Here is a 26,636-nt window from a genome sequence, read left to right on the forward strand (position 1 = left end):
GCCACTCTCAGTCAGTGTATCCCATAATAGGGTGTCTCTCACAGTATATCCCATAATAGGGCCCCTGCTCCCTATTATGGGATATACTAGTACTGATGGACCCCTTAATATGTGATATATTGGGAGAATTTGTTCACGCAAGCAGAATACAGGGGACAAAATGGTCGGGGTCTATAAAGGGTGGGGCTTCTGAGAAATGGGAGGGGTCAAAATGGAAGGGCGGGTCTTGCGCCCCACCATCTTAAAACTTCACCAGCCGCCTCTGGATGTTAGTCAAGGCTCACCCTCTCCACGCTGATGCTCCAGACCTCCAAAGCCTCCGTATGGGTCACCCGAGTACTTCCGGTCGCCGTAAGTCGGAAATGACGAAACGCGTCAGAACGTGAACCTTGCGGCGACCGGAAGTACTCGGGTGACACATACGGAGGCTTTGGAGGTCTGGAGCATCAGCGTGGAGAGGGTGAGCCTTGACTAACATCGTCTGCCGGTGCATCCGTGTCACTATCTATATGAGATAAGAAGGCTGTTTATTTTACTGCGTTTGTGAGTGCATTTCTTTTGGAGTTTATGATTAATAAAGTGTGAAGTGGCTATACAGTATCACACTAGTGCGGTTCCTTTTCTTTTGTTTTTCCTGAATCCGCTGGATGGGAGAATCGTGAGGAGAGGGGACACAAGTTTCTGTTTAAGGAGAGATACACCTAGCAGCTGCAGCTGACCCAGGAGGGAGACTAGTGTTTATGCTAGTTTGCCTGTTCTATGAGAATAGGAGGGCCACTTGGTCTGGTGAGTTGCCATCTCTATCTAGGTCACAACGGTGGAGGATTTATTGTCTGGTGACCCCTTAAATACACTGGTGACCCCAAATTGGTGGAGAGGATGGTTGCAGGATTTTATACAGAGACGGACATTTATATCCAAAAGGACTTTTTGTGCATTTTCATGTTTTAATGATTATAAGATATCTGCGCTACTATTACTTATTTTATGATTCCATTGGGGATTGTTTGATTCAAGTAATTTTTTAAAACATAAATAAAGACCTTACTTCATGTTATGGCAAATAAAGAAACAATCCAAGGCGCAATAAGCTTTTCAGTAGCAGATATTCGCTTTTGAAAGAAATATAATGCCACATGTATCGTCTTCGCATAATATTGGATGAGCCCGTCTAAAGTTCAAAACATTGGTTTGTTAAAAGAATAAGGGCTCTTTCACACACTCCGTCCGTTGGACGGAGTCCGTTTTTCTCAGCGGGGGATCGAGCCGCCGATCCCCCGCTGAGCAGCAGGAGGACAGCTGTGTCTCCGCGCTGTGTGCGGAGACACAGCTGACAGTTCCCCATGCATCTCTATGGGGGAAATCGGATGTCAACGGACCGTCAGTCCGTTCTCACCCGATCCCATCCGATCCGCTGGACGGATGGAAGATAGGGTTTCCATCCATCCAGATTTGACGGATCGGATCGGGTCGGTTGTCAGCGGACATGTCTCCGCTGACATCCGATGCCCCATAGGAATGCATGGGGGGACCGTTCAGATCCGCCAAAAAAATGGACAGGCGGATCTGAACGGTCCACCTGTGTGAAAGGGGCCTTAGATGTACTAGATTGCAAAATCCACAAGGCTATTACTGAAGATTTAGAAAACATGCGTATGCCATTAACTTCATATACGAAGCTTAATGGCCTTTATTACTGAATATTCTAATTTACCTCTTCACTGCATATATAATGGACATTTTAATAAAAGTAACTAGCTTCAGAAATTTACTGTTTTTTTACTACTTATATGAAATGAGCACTTCTGGATTATGTTGGCTTGTTCATTCCCCTGTCTTCTTTATATACGGTATAAACTCTGTAAAAGTCTATCATCCTCTTAAAACTGTGGCTAGAGTGAGGGAAAGGCTTTTAAGCACAACTGCTTGGACCAAAACTTAAAACCAGTATCACTTTTACGCACTGTACTCTTCCCTTGCATAAATGCATACTCCATGGGATTGGAATTCAATGTTTTTTAGTCACACATGCCAAATGCTCATCCATTTTAAGCAAGTCTGCTTCTACAAGCTTTCTTTAGTTGGCCATACACATTACAAAATAATTGTGAGCAATTTCTCACATTCAACTAGACTTGTTTTAGTGGGACTGACAAACTACTAGTGGTTATACCATGACCTTGATAAATGTAATCCTTCACAGCCAACTTGATTGTACAAGTTATGCACAAACTATTTAATGCGAGGGCCTGCATGGCTGGTGACTCTAAACAATAGTTACATAGTTACATAGTAGGCGAGGTTGAATAAAGACAATAGTCCATCCAGTTCAACCTGTGTAGGTGTGTGTGACTGTAATCATCTAACATAGCCCTCAATCTCCTGATCCTTGAGATGTAAGTCTAAGAGTCTTTTGAAAGTCACCATACTACCCGCAGAAACCACCTCTTGTGGTAGACAATTCCACAATCTTGTAGCCCTAACAGTAAAGAACCCCCCACGTTGCCTGAGGTTAAAACGCTTCTCCTCTAATCGCATTGTATGTCCTCGAGTCCTCATGCAATTCCTTCGAATGAACAGCTTTTCTTCTAAGCTGAGATCCCCATTAAGATATTTATAAATTGCTATCATGTCCCCTCTCAGACGTCTTTTCTCCAGGGAAAATAAATCGAGCGATTGCAGCCGCTCTTCATAGGTAAGGTCCTCCAACCCCCTAATCAGTTTAGTTGCCCTTCTCTGGACTTTCTCCAGCTCCAACACATCCCTCCTGAGGACTGGCGACCAGAACTGGACAGAATACTCCAGATGCGGTCGGACCAGAGTTTTATAAAGTGGAAGGATTATAGTCTTATCTCTGGAATACATCCCTTTCTTTATGCATGCTAATATTCTGTTGGCTTTGGAAGCTGCCGCTTGGCATTGCATGCTGTTGCCTAATCTATCATCAACTAAGACTCCCAAATCTTTCTCCATTTTTGATTCCCCCAAGGGTTCCCCTCCTAACGTGTATTGTGTTTTTATGTTTTTGGTCCCCAAGTGCAAAACCTTACACTTCTCCACATTAAACCTCATTTGCCATGTCGTTGCCCACTCCGTAATTTTGTCCAGGTCATTCTGTAGGATATCTGCTTCATGCTGTGCAGTTATTGCCCTGGCCAATTTTGTGTCATCTGCAAAAACTGATAACGAACTACTGATCCCTTCCTCAATGCTGTTTATGAATAAATTGAACAAGGTTGGTCCCAGGACTGAGCCCTGGGGCACCCCGCTTACTACCTCAGACCAGTCTGAGTATGCGCTGTTTATTACTACCCTTTGGACACGGCCTTTTAGCCAATTCCGTATCCAAGAGCAAACCCTGCTGTCGATACCTGCAGACCTTATTTTATAAATTAAGCGCTTGTGGGGAACTGTATCAAACGCCTTAGCGAAATCCAAGTACACCACATCCACTGGTCTCCCCCTATCTAGCTCACAGCTCACTTCCTCGTAGAATGCTAAGAGATTGGTTTGACAAGAACGCCCATTTGTAAACCCGTGCTGGTTACTACTGATGATGTTGTTGTCTTTAGCATACTCTACGATATAGTCCCTTATCATCCCCTCCAAAAGTTTACATATTATTGATGTCAGACTGACAGGCCTATAATTTCCCGGGATATGTCTCTGGCCCTTTTTGAATATCGGAATCACGTTAGCCTTCCTCCAATCCCCTGGTACAACTCCTGTCCTAATACTGTCAGCAAAGATCAGGAACAGTGGTCTAGATATAACCATACTGAGTTCCTTGAGCACTCTCGGATGTACGCCATCCGGGCCTGGTGATTTGTTTGTGTTAAGTTTATCCAGTCTTTCCCTGATTTCCCCCTCTGTTAGCCATAGTGGCAAGTCCTGTGTATTACTACTAACCATACAGTCATGGTCAGTGTACCCTTCCTTTTCCTGCGTAAAGACTGACGAGAAAAAAGAATTCAGCACGGTTGCTTTTTCAGTGTCCTCTGTAACCATCCTCCCATCATCGTTAATTATGTGTGCAATATGCTCTGCCCTAGTTTTTTTGCTGTTGATATATTTAAAGAATTTCTTTGGGTTTTTTTTACTATCCTCCGCTATTTGTCTCTCAAAGTTGATTTTAGCCATCTTGATTTCGTGTTTACACTTCTTATTTTCCTCCTTGTATTGCTGGAAGGCCGATACTGTGCCCTCTGATTTATATTTCTTGAAGGCCAATTTTTTTCCCCTAATAAGTTTTTTAACGCTACGGTTTAGCCAGCCAGGTTTGGCTTTGTCTCTTCTAAATTTATTCCCCATAGGAATGCACTGCAAGATGCCTTTGCTTAATATTGTTCTAAAGCATTCCCATTTTTCCTCTGTGGTCAGTGATCCCAGGGTTTGGTCCCAGTTTACCCTTTCCATCAATGAGTACAATTTTGGAAAGTCTGCCCTTCTGAAGTTTAGGGTTCTTATGTTCCCCACTTGCCTTTTTATATTGTTATTTATACTAAATGTGATCATCCTGTGATCGCTAGAGCCCAGGTTGTCCTGGACTCCTACCTCCGAGATTATGTCTGGGTCATTAGTTGGACAGAGATCGGACAATCACATTACAAAATGTAGGGCAGCCTAAATTTTTTTTTTTTTAACAATCCAACAACTTTAACACCTCACCCCATTCTAACATACTCTCTAGTGATCCAGGTGATAACCGGTTGACAACCTTTAATATAACTTCAAATTTAAACATAGCTCAGTACACACAGTGACTGAACATTCACAGTTAATGTGGCTCTACCCCTGTCTCTTTCGTCACTTCATCATCCTCATTTGTTGGTTTTTGCACTTATCATTCACATGTGGTTTGTAACAGATGTATATCATTGGTAACCAATTAGCTAAATTGCTATGCAATTATGCTGTATGTGTGTGTGTATATATATATATATATATATATATATATATACACACATACACACACTCACACATACATATACACCTTCCTTTCCATTTGTGAAGTCAGCTATGATTAAGGACCAGACTATGGTGTGAAACGTGTCAGCGGTCATTGCTGCTGTACTTGATCTCCAACGTTGCTGTATGAATTTTTTAATACATAATAAAAAGGTGTTGCATCTGGAGTGTGGGCATCCAGAACTTTTTTGCTTTACTTGCTAAACAAGGCAGAGCCAGCACCCAGACTTGAAGGGCAGAGGTGTATTTTGGAGAGAGGACACCTGGAGCGGTATCTATTCAATTAGTGACTGATCATTGTTGCTAATTTTTTGCTGTAATAATATAGAAATGCTATTCTAGTTAAGATTTGGCTTGACTTTTGGTAAAATCTGTTACTGACATTCTATTCCTGGTTGACTCTATCCTGTGAGCTTGGATCATGGTTACGATCTTTTGTATGGTGAATGAATCAAACTACTATGGCATTTAGAAATCTTTAGCTCAGCCACTCCAGCAGAGGTCTCTTTTCTGGCTGTGCCTTCTCCTGATAGAGGGTCCGCATGGAAGATATCACCATAGAGGTCCATTGGCTCTATGGCAAAAGGCATAACTACGAGATTTCAATTGAAGCAGCAGAAGATTCCTGTGGGCCAATTCAGGTTTAAACATATACAGTATGTATAAAATTCTGAGCCAGATAGGGGAAGATAGTTTGGGTCAAGGGGGGGGGGGGGGGGGGGAGTCAACTGCGCTTTGTAAGAAAGCACAGTTATCTTTTAATAATGTGAGATGTGAGATACAAATTAAGAGGCCTTGTAATGAGGCATATGGGCTTCTTTATTCCTGCTGGTTACATACTGTAATACCATAACCAAATCTAAGTACCGTACATTTATACTGTTTTACTTTTAACTTAAAATTAGAAAGCATAAAAGCAACCATTAGTAAAAAAAAAACAAAAAACGTCAAAAATTGTACATTATTTTTACCGAGAATAATCACAGAAAACTTCCAAAGTCTGTGTATCAAGTAGTAAGCCACACCATGAGAACAATGTGTGAACCGGTAAGAGCTGTACTCCAGAACACCCTGGAATATCATCAATAGGAAAATTCACCATGGTCTTATACTGGCTTATAGAGCACCCATATTCAGGAATTCCTTCTGCTAGGATTCTAAAACAAAAGAAACATGATAGATTAAAACATACCATAAAATTGTGTACAGTAAAGATTATATATAAAAATTATGCCAATAGTACATATGAAATGAAGAACATTAAAGACCTCGATATAAGATTTAGATTTATACTCAATGATAAAAAGAAAAAAGCCTCAGCCGACACAAAATTCTACAGCTTGAGGTGCACATACTAAAATTACCTATGAATTTATGAAGTGCATAAAATGAAAATAAATAAGCAATAAACCACATCGTTTAAACATTTTATCTAGATATGTTAATAAAAATGGATTTTTGTAAAATCTTACCGTAAAATCCTTTTCTCTTAGCTCATAGACAGACGTAGTCCTCGGTGATTCAACACCCTCGGTTTATGCTGCCCTCTACAGGAGTAGGACTAGACAGGAAAGAAAACGTTCTGGCCACACCCTAGGGGCAGTCCCAGAGGGTATATCCTCTCACTTCCTGCTCTAGAAAATCAGTTATGTCACAAAGCAGTGTTTAGAGAATTTAACCCAACCCAACTCAAAAACAGAGGGGCGGGGACTACGTCTGTCAATGAGCTAAGAGAAAAGGATTTTACGGTAAGATTTTACAAAAATCCATTTTTCTCTATCGCTCATTGACAGACGTAGTCCTCGGTGATTCAACACCCTCGGGACGTCCCAAAGCAGTACCACAAATGAGGGGTGGGAAAATGGAAATCAAATCCAATCTAGAAGGCCCAACCGGTGCCAACTAGAAGTTTACAATGCTCATCCTCAATGATGAGACTCAACAGAAATTTTTCAACAGAAAAAAACCCCCGAGGTAAACCACCGGTCTCCTCAAATTGCGGCCTGCAAAACCTTGCGGCCAAATGAGGCATCCGCCGATGCCATCACATCAATCTTATAAAATTTTGTAACGGTATGTACCGACGACCAGGTGGCCGCTTTACATACCTGGACCACTGACGCCTGATGGCGATAGGCCCAGGAAGTACTGAGCGCTTGAGTGAAGTGCGCCTTAACAGGGAACGGAGGATTCCGACCCTTAATAGAATAAGCCTGTACCACCGTCTGACTGATCCATGTAGATATGGTCGCGGCAGACACAGGCAACCCCCTTCAAGGGCTATCCGTGATCACAAAAAGTGAGTCCGTCTTACGAAAACCACTTTAGGAAGGAAGGATGGATTCGGAAGAAGAACCACCTTATCCCTATGAACCACCAGATCTGGGGAACGACAGGATAATGCGGCCAGTTCTGACACCCTGCGTACAGAAGTAATGGCCACCAAGAAGGCCACCTTCTGGGATAATGTAAGCAAGGGAATCTCCCTAATATCTTCAAAGAGAATTTTCTGAAGAACCGACCACACTAATTTAAGATCCCAGGCGGCAAGGGTGCGCGCACTGGCGGAGCCAGATGTCGCACCCCCTGGATGAAATTCCGCACCAAGGAATGATTAGCCAAAGGTTTCTTGAAAGAAGATTGCCAACGCCAAAAACCTGACCCTTGATCGTGCTCAAGGATAGTTTCTGCTCAACCCCTTGTTGCAGACAGACCAAAATTCGGGTCACCGAATAGGTATGTGGGGGAAATCCAATAGATTCACACCATGCAATATAAGACTTCCATGTGCTGGAAGTCGCTTTCCTTGCTTTAACTGGAGGTAGGAATAACTGAAGCTGACACTCCCTTGTCCTTCAGTACCTGGGTCTCAATGGCCAGGCCATTAAGCCAGCGACTGTAAAGCAAGATGGAAGATCGGTCCCTGAGACCGCAATACCTCCCTGAGAGGAAGTCTCCAAGGAGCGTCCGCGACTAGCCTCACCAAGTCGGCGTACCAGGCTCGACGAGGTCAGTCCGGCATTTCCAGAATAACTGGAATTCCCTCCACCTCTATCCTGTGAAGAAGTTCCCGCAGCAACTTGAGAGGATGGAAGGCATGCCGTAGCTGATACTGCCCCCACGGGGCGATCAGCGTTTCTGCTGCGTCCGCTAGAGGATCGCGGCGCGAGCTACAAACCTCCGCACCTTCCTGTTAAGCCAAGTTGCCAACAGATCCACATCCGGGATGTCCCAATGAAGGGACAGCTAGTGAAAAACCTCTGGATGAAGAGGCCATATGCGATTGGATCCGAATCGGGCTGCTCTAGAGCTGCTCGATCCAGTAAATCAGACAAAATCTGATCGCTCTCAGTTCCGATACCCTTATTGGTAATCTGGATACTATCGGAAGAAATGACTTCCCCTGGTTGAGCATCGGAGACTTCCTGGTCCGCTCACTCAATCGGATCCAATTGTCCAGGGAATCGGAATTCTGATTCCATTAAAAAAGAATCTCCTTCAGGAGAATTCGGGTATGAGACTGGGTATACGGTACTGCATCTAAGAAGGCCACCATCAGTCCCAGCCAATTGACTGACAGCAACATCCGAATCGTTGACTGAACCTTCTGGAGTTTCTCCGCAAGGAGAAACTCTCTTGCCCAGGATGTATCCAACCTTAGGCCCAGATAGTTCAGTCTCCTGGTGGGAACCAGGGATGATCTTTGGGAAAGCGAAAAAACGCTGATGTCCTGCGATGATGGGGATATAAAGATAGGCATCCTATATGTCTATGGGCGCCAGGAAATCCCCCTGATGCAGGGAGGCCACCACTGTACGGATGGACTCTATTTCTTCCCAAGTCCAGATTTGGATGCACCTTGCCCTCTTTCCTGGGCATTGTGAATAGGTTCGAATAGAACCCCTGAAACCGTTCAATGTTAGAAGGGAAGAATCGCACCGGTGGAAGTGATCGAAACTCGATCCTGTGTCCTCCAGAAACCGGTGAAGACATCCCCCCCACCCCAGAAATGGGTAGGGGCGCATCAGGCTATATTCTTCAGGCTTGGCTGAGCCGGACTCTTTGTTTAGCCGACAGCGCCCTTTGAAACCCCTCTAAAGGGGCTTTGGAGGGTTTCGCCTTATCGCCCGCCCTCGCGGAACGAACAACTCTTTATGAGCAGAAAAGGAAGGTCCTTGTTAGTTACGAGGTCTTTTTATCCTAACAGTCTGTGGCAAGACAGCAGGTGGTACCGTCTATCCTATAAAGAGGAATTCCTCAAACGGATAGCACCTAGCCATGCGTTTGGAAATAACAGGGGTTCGTTTCAAAACGACCCCATTTGGGTAAAGGAAAATCCTTCGCCCTTTTGGTAGGCTAACAAGTACCAAAAAGGAATTTCAATCTCAGCTACCTCTGCCGGTGTAACCTCAAGACTAAAGGTTTCCCGGACGGACCCAACTAGTGCATTCACCACTCTTGTGCTATGGCGGAGGCAGAAACGTGCTCCTCACTGCTGAGGAGATATTACCTGAGACAACAGCCCCCTAAGAGGGACCTGCAACTGCATAGACCAGCTCCGAATCCATATCTGAAGTATCAGATAAACAATAGGGGTAGGCGGGGGTCGCTACTTGACCCCCGTCCCTGACAGGCCACCTCCACCCGGGATACCAAAGACTCCAAAACTGCCGATAATGCATTAAAAACAAGTGGGGTACTGGAGGGTCCTGCGGCCACCTTGAGGGGATCAGGTGGGGATACCTATGCGGCAGGGTCAATGATTATACAAGACACTTGCCAGCGACAAAAAATGACAAAGTAAAAAACTTTTTTTTTTTTTTTTTGTGTCCCCCAGTGTTACCTGCCTTTTTGGACCCCACAGAGAGAGAGAGAGAGAGAGAGAGAGAGAGAGACCCCAAGGCTCATCCCTGATGCACAGAAGTTTTCATCAGCTTGCTCAGTGCTTGTCTTGTTACAGACAGGAAGTCTTTGGCCCTATTTCCTGGGTAAAGGAGGCGGCTCCGCCCCTTAACACGCCTGCTGGCGCCTCCCCCTGGCTCCATGAGGTGTTTGAGTCACCTCAAACATGGCCGCCCCCATGCTGAAGACACGAGGCTACACCAAAATGGCGGCCTCGTGCGATCTACCAGACAATGGCGGCGGCCTGCACAAAATAGCGGCATGTCTGCAGAAGGATCTCGGCCTCACAACCCTTCACCCTCATGGTGGTCAGCGTGGTCGGCGGTACCGGACCCTGGCGGGCCGTATGCGGTCCGTGGCCGTCGGGAGGCATCTGCTTAGCTGGAGGAATGATCTGGAATGCAGTATACATGTATAGACATCGCCCTGTGGCTACTGACAGGTAGGATACCTTATACTATCACAGTAAAGTTCTAGTACTGCCACTGACTACAATCATCTTCACATTTTTACAATTAGATTGTCAGCTCCCAAACCAAGCCTCCTGGCTTCTTGTACACAAAAATCACACTCAATTAGGGGGATCTGTGACATGTTGTAGGATAGAGGGGAACCCATCCTTACCATTACAGAGAGGGGCCCACGTTCACCACAAGACCCGTCAGGGGGAAAGGGGGAACATACTACTCACCATACCGGAACCAGGCGGGCGCCAACTCCTGACAGTACCCCTCTCCACCGAGGTAGGAGGGCTGTCGACCAATACGGACGCCGTGACTCATGGTCTTTGGCGTTTCAGCGAGATGTTTAACTCGCAGGGTCAGTCCCCGTCCAGTGGGACTATGTCGCGGCCGACCCAGCGCGGAGCTATGGCCTGCAGGCGCTCGTAGGCTGAACTGGGGTGACCACTGGATCTCAACATCCAGCCCGTCGCCCCGTTCAGCTTTCTTGCTTGAAGATCTCACAGGAACACTGGAGAAAAAAAGCTGTCTAAAAAATCTTTTCTAAGAAAAAAATCCTGCCAGGACCGAAGATCCCAGCAAGGTATCTAGGTCCTTACTCCTAACTAGACAGAAAAAAACTGATTTGCTAGAGCAGGAAGTGAGAGGATATACCCTCTGGGACTGCCCCTAGGGTGTGGCCAGAACGTTTTCTTTCCTGTCTAGTCCTACTCCGGGAAAGAGGGCAGCATAACCCGAAGGGGGTTGAATCACCAAGGACTACGTCTGTCAATGAGCGATAGAGAAAAGTATATTGAGGTGAAAGAGCCTGCCTCAGGTAAATCCCTAAAACCTTAGTATGTTTAAAAGGATATCACATTTGAAGCACAGAATTTGCCGGTTGGTTAGTAATAGAGAGTCACATTTAACAAGACTTGATTGTTAAGTTAAAAAAAATATTTTAAATTGTAAGCCAAAACAGTTTGTGCTACAATACACATCCCTGTATTTCCCATTTCTTTTTTTTAAATAAAGTATTATTTAAGGTTTGCTGAACTGTTTTAAAATGTAGCAGAAAGTCCTAATTTCTTTATATATATATTGCTTTAATACATTTTTCTACTAATACAAGTAGCTTGTTTAGCTCTAATGAGTGTCAGGAACATACCCCACCATTGCATTAATCACATGGATTATTTCCATCATATTAATCCAACTGCCATGGGATCCACAAAGGTAGATATTACTTATCCAAAAACAAGATGGGACGTGTTAAAGTTGATTAAAAAAAAAAACAAAAAAAAAAAAAAAACAAACACACACCCATTTATAATTACCAAGTTTAATCACCAAGGTAGTTTTAGTGCCAAATTTGGTTTTCTGTCTCGGGACATCAATAGCAATATGGGTTCTGCATGCTCATTTAGCAGTTGTTTTTGAGTCCTCTAAAATATTAGTGGCCAATGACATTTTGCTGCAGAACCAAGTACTAAAACTGCTGGGGGTCCAGGAGTCCATAAAAGTTGAGATATATGGTTAAAGCATAGGTGGATCCTGTAACACACAAATATTCTTCCCTGTTTCTAGTAGTAGTAGTAGTAGTAGTAAAGTGATGTTTGAAGGACATTGCACTACTTATCTAAGCAACTTCTTCAGTTTTAATAAGTGTCAGGAACATGGGAAGGGGAAAGAAATCAAGAAAGGAGGACAGGAATAATGAGGAAGAGAGGAATATCTTTATTGGTGATAATAGGTAACATCTCATTCAAAGTTTAACCCCTTCAGAATACGGGTCTAGTTTTAAATTAGAAAAAAAAAAAAAACTTCTCGTTTGGCCAAAAAGGGAATGCAAACCCCACCTCTTGGTAAGACACCAACTCTCTAAATTATTTGGACTATAAAGTATATAATCTAGTTCCAATAATTATTAATTATATGTGGTGTACCTGGACTTCGCAAAGGCCTTTGACACCGTTCCCCACAAACGCTTACTGTTCAAACTAAGGAAGGTAGCTATGGACCATAAGGTGAGTACCTGGATAGAGAACTGGCTCCAGGGGAGGTTGCAAAGGGTGGTGATTAATGGGGAGTACTCAGATTTGGCGGGTGTGGAAAGCGGGGTCCCCCAGGTTTCTGTCCTGGGGCCAATCCTGTTTAATTTATTCATAAATGATCTAGAGGAGGGGATAGCGAGCAAAATCTCAGTATTTGCGGATGATACTAAACTAAGCATGCCAATATCTTCTGGGCAGGATGTGGAAACCTTACAAGTGGACCTGAACAAAATTATGGGGTGGGCAACTACATGGCAGATGAGGTTTAATGTTGAAAAATGTAAAGTAATGCACCTGGGTGCCAGAAACCAGAAAGCAAGCTACTCACTGGGGGGGGACACCTCTGGGTGAGTCTAGGATGGAAAAGGACCTGGCGGTACTGGTAGACAACAGGCTTGGCAGTGGCATGCAATGCCAAGCAGCTGCAAGCAAAGACAATAGAATACTGGGATGTATAAAAAAAAGGGGATTCACTCCAGAAATAAAGAGATTATTCTCCCACTATACAAGACTCTGGTCCGGCCACAGCTGGAGTATGCTGTCCAGTTCTGGGCACCGGTCCTCAGGAAGCATGTGCTGGAACTGGAGAAAGTCCAGAGAAGGGCAACAAAAATAATTAGGGGAATGGAGGACATCAGCTATGAGGAAAGACTACAAGCACTGAATTTATTCTCTCTGGAGAAGAGACGATTGAGGGGGGATATGATATCAATGTACAAATATTGTACTGGAAACCCTAGCATTTGGAAAAACCTATTCAGAGGAAGGAAATACAATAAGATGCGTGGCCACTCACTAAAACTAGAGGAAAGGCGGTTTAACCTTAAAATCGCAGGGGGTTCTTCACTGTAAGAGCAGTAAGGATGTGGAATTCTCTTCCACAAACAGTGGTATCAGCAGGGAGCATTGATAGTTTCAAAAAACTATTAGATGGGCACCTTAACCACTTTACCACCGGAGGATTTTGCTGTCTTCCGTCCAGGCCACTTTTTGCGATTCGGCGCTGTGCGACTTCAACTGACAATTGCGCGGTCGTGCGACGCCGTACCCAAACGAAATTTACGTCCTTTTTTTTCCACAAACAGAGCTTTCTTTTGGTGGTATTTGATCACCTGTGCGATTTTTACTTTTTGCGCTATAAACAAAAAAAGAGCGTTTATTTTGAAAAAATAACAATATTTTTAACATTTTTTTTTATATGAAATTCCCCCCAAAAAAGATGTAAAAACCAATTTTTTTAAACATTTTTGGCCAATTTGTTTTATGCTACATATGTTTGGTAAAAAAAATCGCAATAAGCGTATTTTGATTGATTTGCGCAAAAGTTATTGCGTTTACTAACAAAGGGAAAGATTTCTGTCATTTTTGGTGTTTTTTTTTTAACGCGTAATGGCGGCGATCTGCGATTTTTTTTTGCGGGACTGCGACATTGCGGCGGACAGACCGGACCCCTGACTGACATTTTTGACACTTTTGGGGGTACCAGTGACATTACTGCAGTAATCAGTGCTATAAATATGCACTGTTACTGTAAAAATGACACTGGCAGGGAAGGGGTTAATTTTATTGGAGAGGGAGGGGTTAATGTATGCCTGGTGCTTACTGACGTGTAGGGGGGGAGGTGACTGTGTGAGACATGGACAGATCGGATGTCCAGCTATGCTGAACAGTCCGATCTGTCACTCCCTGTCACTATGGAGATCCGCCCGCTGTGTTTACACACAGCGGGCGGATCTCCAGACTCGATCCCCGACGATCGGGTAAAAGCAGCGGCGATCGCCGCTGCTCCTCCCCTGGCCCGACTCCCGCTGTGAATGAAAACAGCGGGAGCGAGCCTCCGGCGGCGCGCAAGCGCCGCCCAGAAGGGGGAGTGTCCAATCACGTTAATACTACGTGGCTGGACGATTATGAACCACTCTGCCGCAGTAGTATTACTGTGAGCGGTCGTAGAGTGGTTAAAGATCACAAAATACAGTGGTATACAATGTGTGGTTAACAGTAGACACACACCTCATAGGTTGAACTGGATGGACTGGTGTCTTTTTTCAACCTCAGTAACTATGTAACTATTCCACAAAATGATTGGCTATGCAAGTCAATTTGTCTTTTTGCAAGTCCTTATGTTAAAAAGACAGTCAAGCATCTGGTTGCATAGTGGTCCTTCCCACATGACATCCGTGTCATCCCAGAGTACAATGGTAAGTGGCAACCTCAGTCTGGACTCTGACCAGACCATGCTCCAACGCATTTTGCTCCGCCCCTCAGCCATTCCCATGACTAAGCTCTGAGGTGCGGAGCGAAACGCGTTGTAGACATGGCCTGGCCAGAATCCAGGCTGAGGTTGCCACTTACCATTGTACTTTGGGATGACACAAATATACAGTCACAGAGACACCTCCCCTAAAACCACATCTCCAAATACCTGGAGCTAATCCCACCAACCCATAAACAGGTTGGCATACGTGTGAACAAATTTCATAGAGGCATCTCTGGAGATAGACTTCACAATCATACAGGAAGTAGTTACGTGTCAGCAAATATTTAAGTGACTTCAGAATAAACCATTTCACATATTTTCCTATAATGGTCCAGGTGATACTTAAAATGGAAATAAAATGTATCTGAGCAGCACAAACTGCAAAATGCTGTTTAATTCATTTGTTATTCAACGCAAACTCACCTATCAATCTATGGCTCAATGCATTATTTCATTTTTAAAATCACTTTGAAAAATATCCCCCCTAGCATTTATTGCTGCAGCCATCTTCAGTGGTAGAGATTTCATGTTACTTCCTGGAATCCATCTGTCCTTTGCTCCGGCAGGCAGGAGGGTGTGCTTAGCTGAGAAAGCCACTTCTTCCTTGTGGATGGAAAAAATTGCCCATGCAGACCTGAACTAGGCTTATCCAATTTTATCAGCTATAATATTCATGCATAAAGTAAAAGTAGTAACAAGTAGATTACTGCTAGCAGTATATGTAAGTACATTTTTAAAAGATTCCTCTCTAATTCACAAATGGCCTGTTTTCTACATATTGAAAAAGCCTTTCTGCTTCTTCCCTCCACTTGCTTTGCATGGTTATAAAGTTTGTTATAATGAATAAAATAAATTAAAAAAAGAAACAGAACCCGTCATCACATATTTGAATCTTTCTGGCAGTACAGCAACATTACCACTTATTTGTCTCGCTACATTTTGCACAATCAGTTTTTTCTTTTTGGACATTACCCTTCAGGCGCTGGCAGGGGCCAGCATAGAGGTGGAGGAGCAGAGGAGACGCAGGCATCAGAGGTAGGCAGTTGGGTGACCGTTAGGAAGGGTAGAGGGAAGAGTGCCAGGGAGGCCAGTCCTGAGTTAGTACACCCTAACAAATTTGCCAAGTTGCAGGTTGAGGGGGATATTAGCTCAGGGGTGGCAGTGCTGGAGCAGGCGCCCTCCCCCAGCTGCCAGGGGAGTGGCGGCTCCAGGAAGAAGGGGGGGCCGAGATTCAGGAAAGGTTAGACAGGTTGTGGTAGTGGGGGACTCAATCATCAAGAGGACAGAGAGGGCAATAGTATGTTGTTTACCGGGCGGGCTGGGGCGGGGCGGGGATGACCCAGCGGTCATGGTGCATGTGGGCACTAATGACCAAGTAAGAGGAAGGTGGAGGATCCTAAAGAACAATTTCAGGGACTTAGGTAATAGATTGAGGAATAGGACCTCCAAGGTGGTTTTCTCTGAAATACTGCCGGTACCTCGAGCCACACAGGAGAGGCAGAAGGAGATTAGGGAACTTAACAAGTGGCTGAGGAATTGGTGTAGGAAGGAGGGGTTTGGGTTCCTGGAGAACTGGGCTGACTTCTCAGTCGGCTACCGGCTCTTTAGTAAGGATGGGCTGCACCTTAATGGGGATGGTACAGCTCTTTTGGGGAGAACAATGGCCACCAAGTTGGAGGGGCTTTTAAACTAGAAGACGGGGGGGGGAGGGCTCAGAAGTAGAGTCAGTCAGGAGGGTGCAAAGGACAGAAGGCAGTATTAAAGTATTAAAGTCAGCAGCGACAGTAGTTCCATAACGTCAATTGGGGGGTCTGTGCGGGAAAACCTCAGACGAAATAGGAATAAAAATAACCACCATTCACTATCAACTTCCACAAAACTAAGAGGGGTATATGGAAATGCCAGGATGAGTTGGAATTGTTAGTACATGAGGAGGAGATAGACCTTGTGGGAATAACGTAAACTTGGTTCGACCCCTCACATGACTGACTGGCCAATATCCAAGGGTATTCGGTGTATCGGTAGGACAGGGTAGGAAAAAGAGGGGGAGGGGTATGTCTCTATGTCAAGAATAATGTAAGGGTGATAGAGAGGAGTGAAGTAATTGTGGGGGTTTGCTATAGGCCACCCAACCACAGGGAGGAGGTAGAGCTGGAATTTATATCACTGTTGGGTAAAGTGGCAAAACTGGGATCAATCATCATATTGGGGGACTTCAATTATCCCGACATTGACTGGGAAGAGGGGACTACACACTCACAGAAGGCCCGTCTATTCATGGAAACCTTACAGGACAACTACATTTCTCAGTTGGTGGATTCTCCTACTAGAGAAAATGCAGTCCTGGATCTATTGATCACTAATGACCCAGACCTAATCGCGGAGGTAGGAGTCCAGGACAACCTGGGCTCTAGCGATCACAGGATGATCACATTTAGCGTAAATAAAAATATAACAAGGCAAGTGGGGAACATAAGAACCCTAAACTTTAGAAGGGCAAACTTTCCCAAATTGTGCTCAATGATGGAAAGGGTAAACTGGGACCAAACTCTGGGAACACTGACCAAGGAGGAAAAATGGGAATGCTAGGAACATATTAAATAAATGCATCTCGCAGTGCATTCCTATGGGAAATACATTTAGAAGAGACAAAGCCAAACCTGGCTGGCTAAACCGTAATGTTAAAAAACGTATTAGGGGGAAAAAAATAGCCTTCAAAAAAATATAAATCAGAGGGAAGAGTATCGGCTTTCAAGCAATACAAGGAGTGTTGTGCGTCTGACTGGGCTGTGCGACTCAGGGTTGTGCGTCTGACTGGGCTGTGCGACTCGGTGTTGTGCGTCTGACTGGACTGTGCGACTCGGTGTTGTGCGTCTGACCGGGCTGTGCGACTCGGTGTTGTGCGTCTGACCGGGCTGTGCGACTCGGTGTTGTGCGTCTGACCGGGCTGTGCGACTCGGTGTTGTGCGTCTGACCGGGCTGTGCGACTCGGTGTTGTGCGTCTGACCGGGCTGTGCGACTCGGTGTTGTGCGTCTGACCGGGCTGTGCGACTGAGTGTTGTGCGTCTGACCGGGCTGTGCGACTGAGTGTTGTGCGTCTGACCGGGCTGTGCGACTGAGTGTTGTGCGTCTGACCGGGCTGTGCGACTCGGTGTTGTGCGTCTGACCGGGCTGTGCGACTCGGTGTTGTGCGTCTGACCGGGCTGTGCGACTCGGTGTTGTGCGTCTGACCGGGCTGTGCGACTCGGTGTTGTGCTTCTGACCGGGCTGTGCGACTGAGTGTTGTGCGTCTGACCGGACTGTGCGACTGAGTGTTGTGCGTCTGACCGGGCTGTGCGACTCGGTGTTGTGCGTCTGACCGGGCTGTGCGACTCGGTGTTGTGCGTCTGACCGGGCTGCGCGACTCGGTGTTGTGCGTCTGACCGGGCTGTGCGACTGAATGTTGTGCGTCTGACCGGGCTGTGCGACTTAGTGTTGTGCGTCTGACCGGGCTGTGCGACTTGGTGTTGTGCGTCTGACCGGGCTGTGCGACTCGGTGTTGTGCGTCTGACCGGGCTGTGCGACTCGGTGTTGTGCGTCTGACCGGACTGTGCGACTCGGTGTTGTGCGTCTGAACGGGCTGTGCGACTCGGTGTTGTGCGTCTGACCGGGCTGTGCGACTCGGTGTTGTGCGTCTGACCGGGCTGTGCGACTCGGTGTTGTGCGTCTGACCGGGCTGTGCGACTCGGTGTTGTGCGTCTGACCGGGCTGTGCGACTCGGTGTTGTGCGTCTGACCGGGCTGTGCGACTCGGGATTGTGCGTCTGACCGGGCTGTGCGACTCGGTGTTGTGCGTCTGACAGGGCTGTGCGACTTAGTGTTGTGCGTCTGACCGGGCTGTGCGACTTAAGTGTTGTGCGTCTGACCGGGCTGTGCGACTTAAGTGTTGTGCGTCTGACCGGGCTGTGCGACTCAGCGTTGTGCGTCTGACCGGGCTGTGAGATTGTGAGTGTTGGGTGACTGACCGGTGTCAAGTGAGTGAAGCGGAATACCAGAGGGTGAGAAGGTAGCGTGAGGAAGCCAGGAAATAGCCACATAGGATAGACTTAAATCGCTGAATCCCCATTAGATTAGATAGTGGGTACAATGCCCGGCGGGTGTGGAGATGCGACTCGGTGTACATCTTGTGATATGTATGCGTTCCTCGGTCATGCGATCGAGGGCGAATACAAATGCGCAAAATGTGAGCACGTTGTTTCCCTGGAAGCTCAGGTCCTGAATCTAGGGAAGCAGCTGGCAACACTGAGACGAATGTCCATACCGGAGGAGAGCCAGGATTGTACCAATCAGGTGCAGGCAGGGGTCTGCACAGAGGTGGGCGGAGTATCGGAGGTGCAGGCATCAGAGCAGAGCAGAGGGGTGACAGTTAGGAGGGGTAGAAGGGGACAAGTCAAGGAGGCTGATCCTGGGCTGGAGCACCCCAATAGATACGCCCCGTTGTGTGATGTTGGGGAAACCAGTCAGGGACCAGCATTGCTGGAGCAGAGCGACACCCCTAGCTGCCAGGGGAAGAACTCCTCCAGTGAGGCCGGGAGAAAGGGAAAGGAAAGACAGGTGCTGGTGGTAGGGGACTCAATTATTAGAAGGGCAGACAGTGTAATCTGTGACAAAGACCGTGTGCGCCGAACAGTCTGTTGTTTGCCGGGCGCTCGGGTTCGGCACATCGCGGATCGGGTGAACAGATTATTGGGTGGGGCTGGGGAAGACCCAGCTGTCATGGTACACGTGGGTACCAATGACATAGGCAGAGGAAGGCGGAGAGTCCTAAACGATTTCAGGGACTTAGGCGCTAAGTTGAGGACTAGGACCTCCAAGGTAGTATTTTCCGAAATACTACCTGTACCTCGAGCCACACCAGAGAGGCAGCGGGAGATTAGGGAAGTTAACAAGTGGCTGAGGAGCTGGTGTAGTAAGGAGGGTTTCGGGTTCCTGGAGAACTGGGCCGACTTCTCAGTCGGTCACCGGCTCTTTGGTAGGGACGGATTGCACCTAAATGGGGTGGGTGCAGCCGTACTGGGTGCGAGGATGGCCGAAAAGTTAGAGGGGCTTTTAAACTAGGGAATGGGGGGGAGGGTACAGATGTAGAATTAGCCAGTGGAAAGCAAGTTTCAGAGGGCAGAAATGGGGGCATTAGCGGTAGGGTGTTCGGAGCTCCTATACCCAGGGTGGGTACGGGGAAAAATCAAGAGAGCAGCCTAAAAACATCAAAATTACGAGGCTTATATACCAATGCCAGAAGCCTGGCCAACAAGATGGGAGAGCTGGAGCTGCTGATGTTTGAGGAGGACTTAGATTTTGTGGGGATAACTGAGACTTGGTTTGACAGCTCTCATGACTGGATGGCGACCATTCAGGGGTATTCCCTTTATCGCAGAGATAGAGAGGGTAAAAAAGGGGGAGGGGTATGTTTGTATATTAAGAACAGTATACAGGTAAATATGAGGGATGATATTAATAATGGAGCTATGGACGAGGCAGAATCCCTATGGGTAGAGCTTCAAAGGGAAGGCACGGGGGGGAAGGTAATATTGGGCGTATGCTATAGGCCCCCCAACCAGAGGGAGGAGGGTGAGACGGCCCTCCTTTTACAGATAGGATTGGCAGCAAGGATGGGCAATGTCATTATAATGGGGGACTTTAATTATCCTGATATAGACTGGGCAGAAGGAACCGCGCATTCAGCCAAGGCTCGACCGTTCCTAAATGTTTTGCAGGACAATTTCATGGGTCAGATGGTGAATGCACCGACAAGAAACAATGCGGTACTTGACCTACTGATTACCAACAATACAGACCTGCTCACGGATATAGAAATACGGGACAACTTAGGGAACAGTGACCATAGGTCAATTGGTTTCAGTATTAATTACAGTAATAGGAAACACAAGGGTAATATTAAGACGCTGAATTTCAAAAGAGCCAATTTCCCTAAACTGCGCTCGCTGCTAGAAAATATCAAATGGGATAGAACCCTGGGAACAAAGAACACGAAGGAAAAATGGGAGTGCTTCAAGAGCATACTTAACAAGGGGGTGGGCCAGTGCATTCCACAGGGAAATAAATTTAAAAGAGCAAAACTAAACCCTGGGTGGCTAAACTCCAACATAAAAATGTATATTAGAGCTAAAGAAAAGGCCTTCAAAAAATACAAGACTGAGGGGTCATTGGCAGCATTTAAGCACTACAAAGAGTGTAATAAGAAATGTAAAGATGAAATCAGGGCGGCTAAAATAGAACACGAGAGACATATAGCGGAGGAGAGTAAAAAGAACCCCAAGAAGTTCTTTAAGTATATAAACAGTAAGAAAGCGAGGCCAGAACACATTGGCCCCATAAAAGATGATAAAGGAAAAATGGCCACTGAGGACAGAGAAAAGGCGGAAGTGTTAAATAATTTCTTTTCTTCAGTCTTCACAAAGGAATCGGGGGGCTACACGAACCCCGCTTGTAAGGCCGAACTAAATAATACACCTCAGGAAGTGCCGCCATGGCTAACAGAGGATAGACTTAGAGCTAAACTAGAGAAACTTAACATAAATAAATGCCCGGGACCGGATGGCTTGCACCCAAGAGTTCTTAATGAGCTCAGCCAGGTGATTGCCAGACCATTATTCTTGATCTTTAAGGATAGTTTACAGACATGTATGGTGCCAGCTGATTGGAAAAAAGCCAACGTGGTACCAATATTTAAAAAGGGGCCGAGATATATCCCGGGTAACTATAGGCCGGTCAGCCTAACATCAGTAGTCTGCAAAATTTTGGAGGGGATGATAAGGGACGACATACAAGACTTTAGTAATGAAAACGGTATTATTAGTAGTAATCAGCATGGATTCATGAAAAATCGTTCGTGCCAAACCAATCTATTAACCTTCTACGATGAAGTGAGCAGCCACCTAGATAAAGGTAAGCCTGTGGATGTGGTGTATCTGGACTTTGCAAAGGCCTTTGACACCGTTCCCCACAAACGCTTACTGTACAAACTAAGGAAGGTAGGTATGGATCATAAGGTGAGTACTTGGATAGAGAACTGGCTCCAGGGGAGAGTCCAGAGGGTGGTGATTAATGGGGAGTACTCTGATTGGGCGGGTGTGGAAAGTGGGGTCCCCCAGGGTTCTGTCCTGGGACCAATCCTGTTTAATTTATTCATAAATGATCTAGAGGAGGGGATATCTAGTACAATCTCAGTATTTGCAGATGATACTAAATTAGGCATGCCAATATCTTCTATGCAGGATGTGGAAATCTTGCAAGCAGACCTGAACAAAATAACGGGTGGGCAACTACATGGCAGATGAGATTTAATGTAGAAAAATGTAAAGTAATGCACTTGGGGGCCAGTAACCAGAAAGCAAGCTACTCACTTGGGGGGGAACCTCTGGGTGAGTCTAGGATGGAAAGGGACCTGGGGGTACTGGTAGACAACAGGCTTGGCAGTGGCATGCAATGCCAAGCCGCTGCAAGCAAAGCCAACAGAATACTGGGTTGTATAAAAAAGGGGATTCACTCCAGAAATAAAGAGATTATTCTTCCACTCTACAAAACTCTGGTCCGGCCACATCTGGAGTATGCTGTCCAGTTCTGGGCACCGGTCCTCAGGAAAGATGTGCTGGAACTGGAGAAAGTCCAGAGAAGGGCAACAAAAATAATTAGGGGAATGGAGGACATCAGCTATGAGGAAAGACTACAAGCACTGAACTTATTCTCTCTGGAGAAGAGACGATTGAGGGGGGATATGATATCAATGTACAAATACTGTACTGGCGACCCTAGCATAAGGAACAAACTATTCAGAGTAAGGGAATACAATAAGACACGTGGCCACTCACTAAAACTTGAGGAAAGGCGGTTTAACCTTAAAGTGCGTAAGGGGTTCTTCACTGTAAGAGCGGTAAGGATGTGGAATTCTCTTCCGCAAGCAGTCGTATCAGTGGGGAGCCTTGATAGTTTCAAAAAACTATTGGATGGACACCTTAAAGACCACAACATACAAGGGTATACAATGTACGGTTAAAAGCAAACACACACACACATCATAGGTTGAACTGGATGGACTTGTGTCTTTTTTCAGCCTCACTAACTATGTAACTATGTAACTATGAGGCAAATAAGAAAAGTAAATACGAAATCAAAATAGCCAAAATCAACTTGGAGAGACAAATAGCGGAGGATAGTAAAAAGAACCCAAAGAAATTCTTTAAATATATCAACAGCAAAAAAACTAGGGCAGAGCATATTGCACACATAATTAACGATGATGGGAGGATGGTTACAGAGGACACTGAAAAAGCAACCGTGCTGAATGCTTTTTTCTCGTCAGTCTTTACACAGGAAAAGGAGGGGTACACTGACCACGACTATATGGTTAGTAGTAATACACAGGACTTGCCGCTATGGCAAACATTGGTTGAAATCAGGGAAAGGCTGGATAAAATTAACACAAATAAATCACCAGGCCCGGATGGCGTACATCCGAGAGTACTCAAAGAACTTAGTAAGACTATATCTAGACCACTGTTCCTGATCTTTGCTGACAGTATTATGACAGGAAATGTACCAGGGGATTGGAGGAAAGCTAACGTGATACCGATATTCAAAAAAGGGCAGAGGCATGTCCCGGGAAATTATAGGCCTGTCAGTATGACATCGATAGTATGTAAACTTCTGGAGGGGATGATAAGGGACTATATCGTAAAGTGTGCAAAAGACAACAACATCATCAGCACGGGTTTTCAAATGGGCATTCTTGTCAAACCAATCTCTTAACATTCCACGAGGAGGTGAGCTGTGAGCTAGATAGGGGGAGACCAGTGGATGTGGTGTACCTGGATTTCGCTAAGGCGTTTGATACAGTTCCCCACAAGCGCTTAATTTATAATATAAGGTCTGCAGGCATCGACCGCATGGTTTGCTCTTGGATAAGGAACTGGCTAAAAGGGCGTGTCCAAAGGGTAGTAATAAACAGCGCATACTCAGACTGGTCTGAGGTGGTAAGCGGGGTCCCCCAAGGCTCAGTCCTGGGACCAACCTTGTTCAATTTATTCATAAACAGCATTGAGGACGGGATCAGTAGTTCGATATCAGTTTTTGCAGATGACACAAAATTGGGCAGGGCAATAACTGCACAGCATGAAGCAGATATCCTACAGAATGACCTGGACAAAATAACAGAGCGGGCAACGACATGGCAAATGAGGTTTAATGTGGAGAAGTGTAAGGTTTTGCACTTGGGGACTAAAAACATAAAAGCACAATACACTTTAGGGGGGGAACCTTTGGGGGAATCAAAAATGGAGAAAAACCTGGGAGTCTTGGTAGAGGATAGACTAGGCAATAGCATGCAATGTCAAGCGGCAGCTGCCAAAGCCGACAGAATATTAGCATGCATAAAGAAAGGGATGTATTCCAGAGATAAAACTATAATCCTTCCACTTTATAAAACTCTGGTCCGACCACATCTGGAGTATTCTGTCCAGTTCTGGTCACCAGTCCTCAGGAGGGATGTGTTGGAGCTGGAGAGAGTCCAGAGAAGGGCAACTAAAATAGGGGATTGGAGAACCTTAATTATGAAGAACGTCTGCAATCGCTTGATTTATTCTCCCTGGAGAAGAGACGCCTGAGAGGGGACATGATAGCAATTTATAAATATCTCAATGGTGATCTCAGCATAGAAAAAAAGCTATTCAGTCGAAAAGGACTGCATGAGGACTCGAGGGCATACAATGCGATTAGAGGAGAAGCGTTTTAACCTCAGGCAACGTGGGGGGTTCTTTACTGTTAGGGCTACAAGATTGTGGAATTCTCTACCACAAGAGGTGGTTTCTGCGGGAAGTATGGTGGCTTTCAAAAAACTGTTGGACGTACATCTCAAGGATCAGAACATTCAGGGGTATGAGAGATGATTATGGCCACACACGTCTACACAGGTTGAACTGGATGGACTATTGTCTTTATTCAACCTCACCTACTATCTAACTGCTGCAGTTTTCTTGGAAACCCCTGTCTGTACTGGCCTCTTGCAGCTGGTACCCATCCAGATTGCTTTGTCCCCTCTGTGTGTGTTAGGGGTTCCCAGTAATGCTTCAAAGTGATACTAAAGTCTCTTTTTGTTTTGTTTTTTCTGTTATACTTCTGTTACACACATCATAGGTTGAACTGGATGGACTGGTGTCATTTTTCAACCTCTCAAACTATGTAAATTACCTGCTCTGTTTAATGGTTTTGAAAGACCGGATCCTCCTCTTCTCGGCTTCCTCTTTGGCGCTACTAGCCCCTCCCTCCTGTTGAGTGCCCCCACAGCAAGCAGCTTGCTTTGGGGCACACCAGCCGAGCCACAGCTCCCTGTGTCCATTCAGATATGGAGCCACGGTTCGCCCCGCCCCTGTTCTCTCCTCATTGGCTCACTGACTTGAGGTGACAGCAGCGGGAGCCAATGGCGCTGTGCTGCTGTCTCAGTCAATGGGGAGGGGGGGAGTCCTGGACAGCCGAGTCTCACGTGCAACATCACTGGATCTAGATGGACCTCAGCTAAGTATTAGGGGGTCTGCTTCACACAGAAGGCTTTTTATCTTAATGGATAAAATGCATTAGGCTAAAAAAAAAAACCTTGTGCCTTTACAACCACTTCAAGTATATCAAGTCATATGACAGCACAGTGACACAGTACGACAGTGTACTTGCAGGACAGTCACCAGTAGTGCTAAGTGATTTGTTTTCTGTGTAAAGCTGCAGTGACTTTGTTTACAATTGTAGAGTCATGCAAATGCCAGGAAAGTGCAGAAAGTTGCTCTGCTGTCAGCACCAGGATGACGCAGCCAGCTTATGGAATACCGCACAGCAACTATATCGCAATAAAGAATCACTGGAGCGCAACTCTGGGCCTGCTGTGCCAAATAATGGCATGCCCAAAATGGCTTGTCTATCATAGAAGTAAAAGCTTTCCAAAAGAGCTAAATAATCACAAAGTCACAGTTTCTCCATGCTCTCCAGGCACGGACACTTCACACTAAGCTGACACTAGAAGACACACGCCTAGGTAAGGAAGTCAGAAAGCAATAAAAAGGGTATGATCTCACGTATCTATGCAGCTCTCTTAGCCCTGATGCAAGACCCTGCTAAATTGCCAGCTAGAAAGAAATGGGAGGTCAACATAGGTAACCTAGAAGGTGAGCATTGAGAGGCAATACAGTTGTCCACCCCCCTCCTATCTGTTCCTTGCCTTGTTGCAACTGTTTCTCTTACATACTGGGTTTATAGAACACCAACAAAGTTGTTCAGATGGGAGAAGCAGGAGTCCCCATGCATCAATTATAATTAACGCTAGGGTTTGTTCAAGCGAGCACTTGTGTAGGTGTGAGCGCCGATGAACATACCACAATAATATAATGCCCGACAGTGTTTGAGGAGGATCTGATGCAGAAGGGACAAAGGACACCATGTATCAGCTTAGGACTACAACAAAAATGGCGATGAAAGGAGTATATAAATAGAGAGAGCGTCATAACGTCCAATAGAATCCCCCTGAGGAAGCATCGTGACATTCGAGCATTAGAGCACTGGGCTCACTTTTCATTTGGGGGGAAGCTATATGCTAAAGATGGTTTGCACCTAAATGGAAGAGGGTCTTTTGTGCTAGGGGAGAGGTTTATGGGAAGGCTGGAGGAGTTTTTAAACTAGGATTGAGGGGGGGGGGGGTGAATTTGATTATAATGGGGAAGACCGGTAAGACAGGGGTCAGCCCCTATTGGTGGGTGGAAAGGGGAAAGATGGGGGGAGGGTTATGGCAGAGGATAATAAGGTTTCCATGTTACAAATAACCATTGGAAATGGTACTATTTGTACCAAAATTAAAAAGATGCAAAATAAGTGTGAATTAAAGTGTTCGTTCACCAATGCCAGAAGCCTGCCAAGCAAAATAGGTGAGTTGGAAGCTCTGGTGCACGAGGAGAACTATGGTTTAATTTGTATTGCTGAATCT

General features: G+C 45.7%; 1 protein-coding gene across 1 annotated transcript in view; it reads right to left on the minus strand.

Annotated features, from left to right (window-relative positions):
- TERT (telomerase reverse transcriptase) overlaps nt 1-26,636 on the minus strand; it is a 413,108-nt gene that overhangs the window by 122,497 nt on the left and 263,975 nt on the right. The window contains exon 11 of the mRNA XM_082259713.1: nt 5,940-6,125. Within this exon, the coding sequence (XP_082115839.1) occupies nt 5,940-6,125 (186 nt within the window). The remainder of the gene's footprint in view (nt 1-5,939; nt 6,126-26,636) is intronic.

The sequence above is a fragment of the Pelophylax lessonae genome, assembly GCF_965119305.1.
Source record: "Pelophylax lessonae genome assembly, chromosome: 5".
In the NCBI taxonomy this organism is placed as follows: domain Eukaryota; kingdom Metazoa; phylum Chordata; class Amphibia; order Anura; family Ranidae; genus Pelophylax; species Pelophylax lessonae.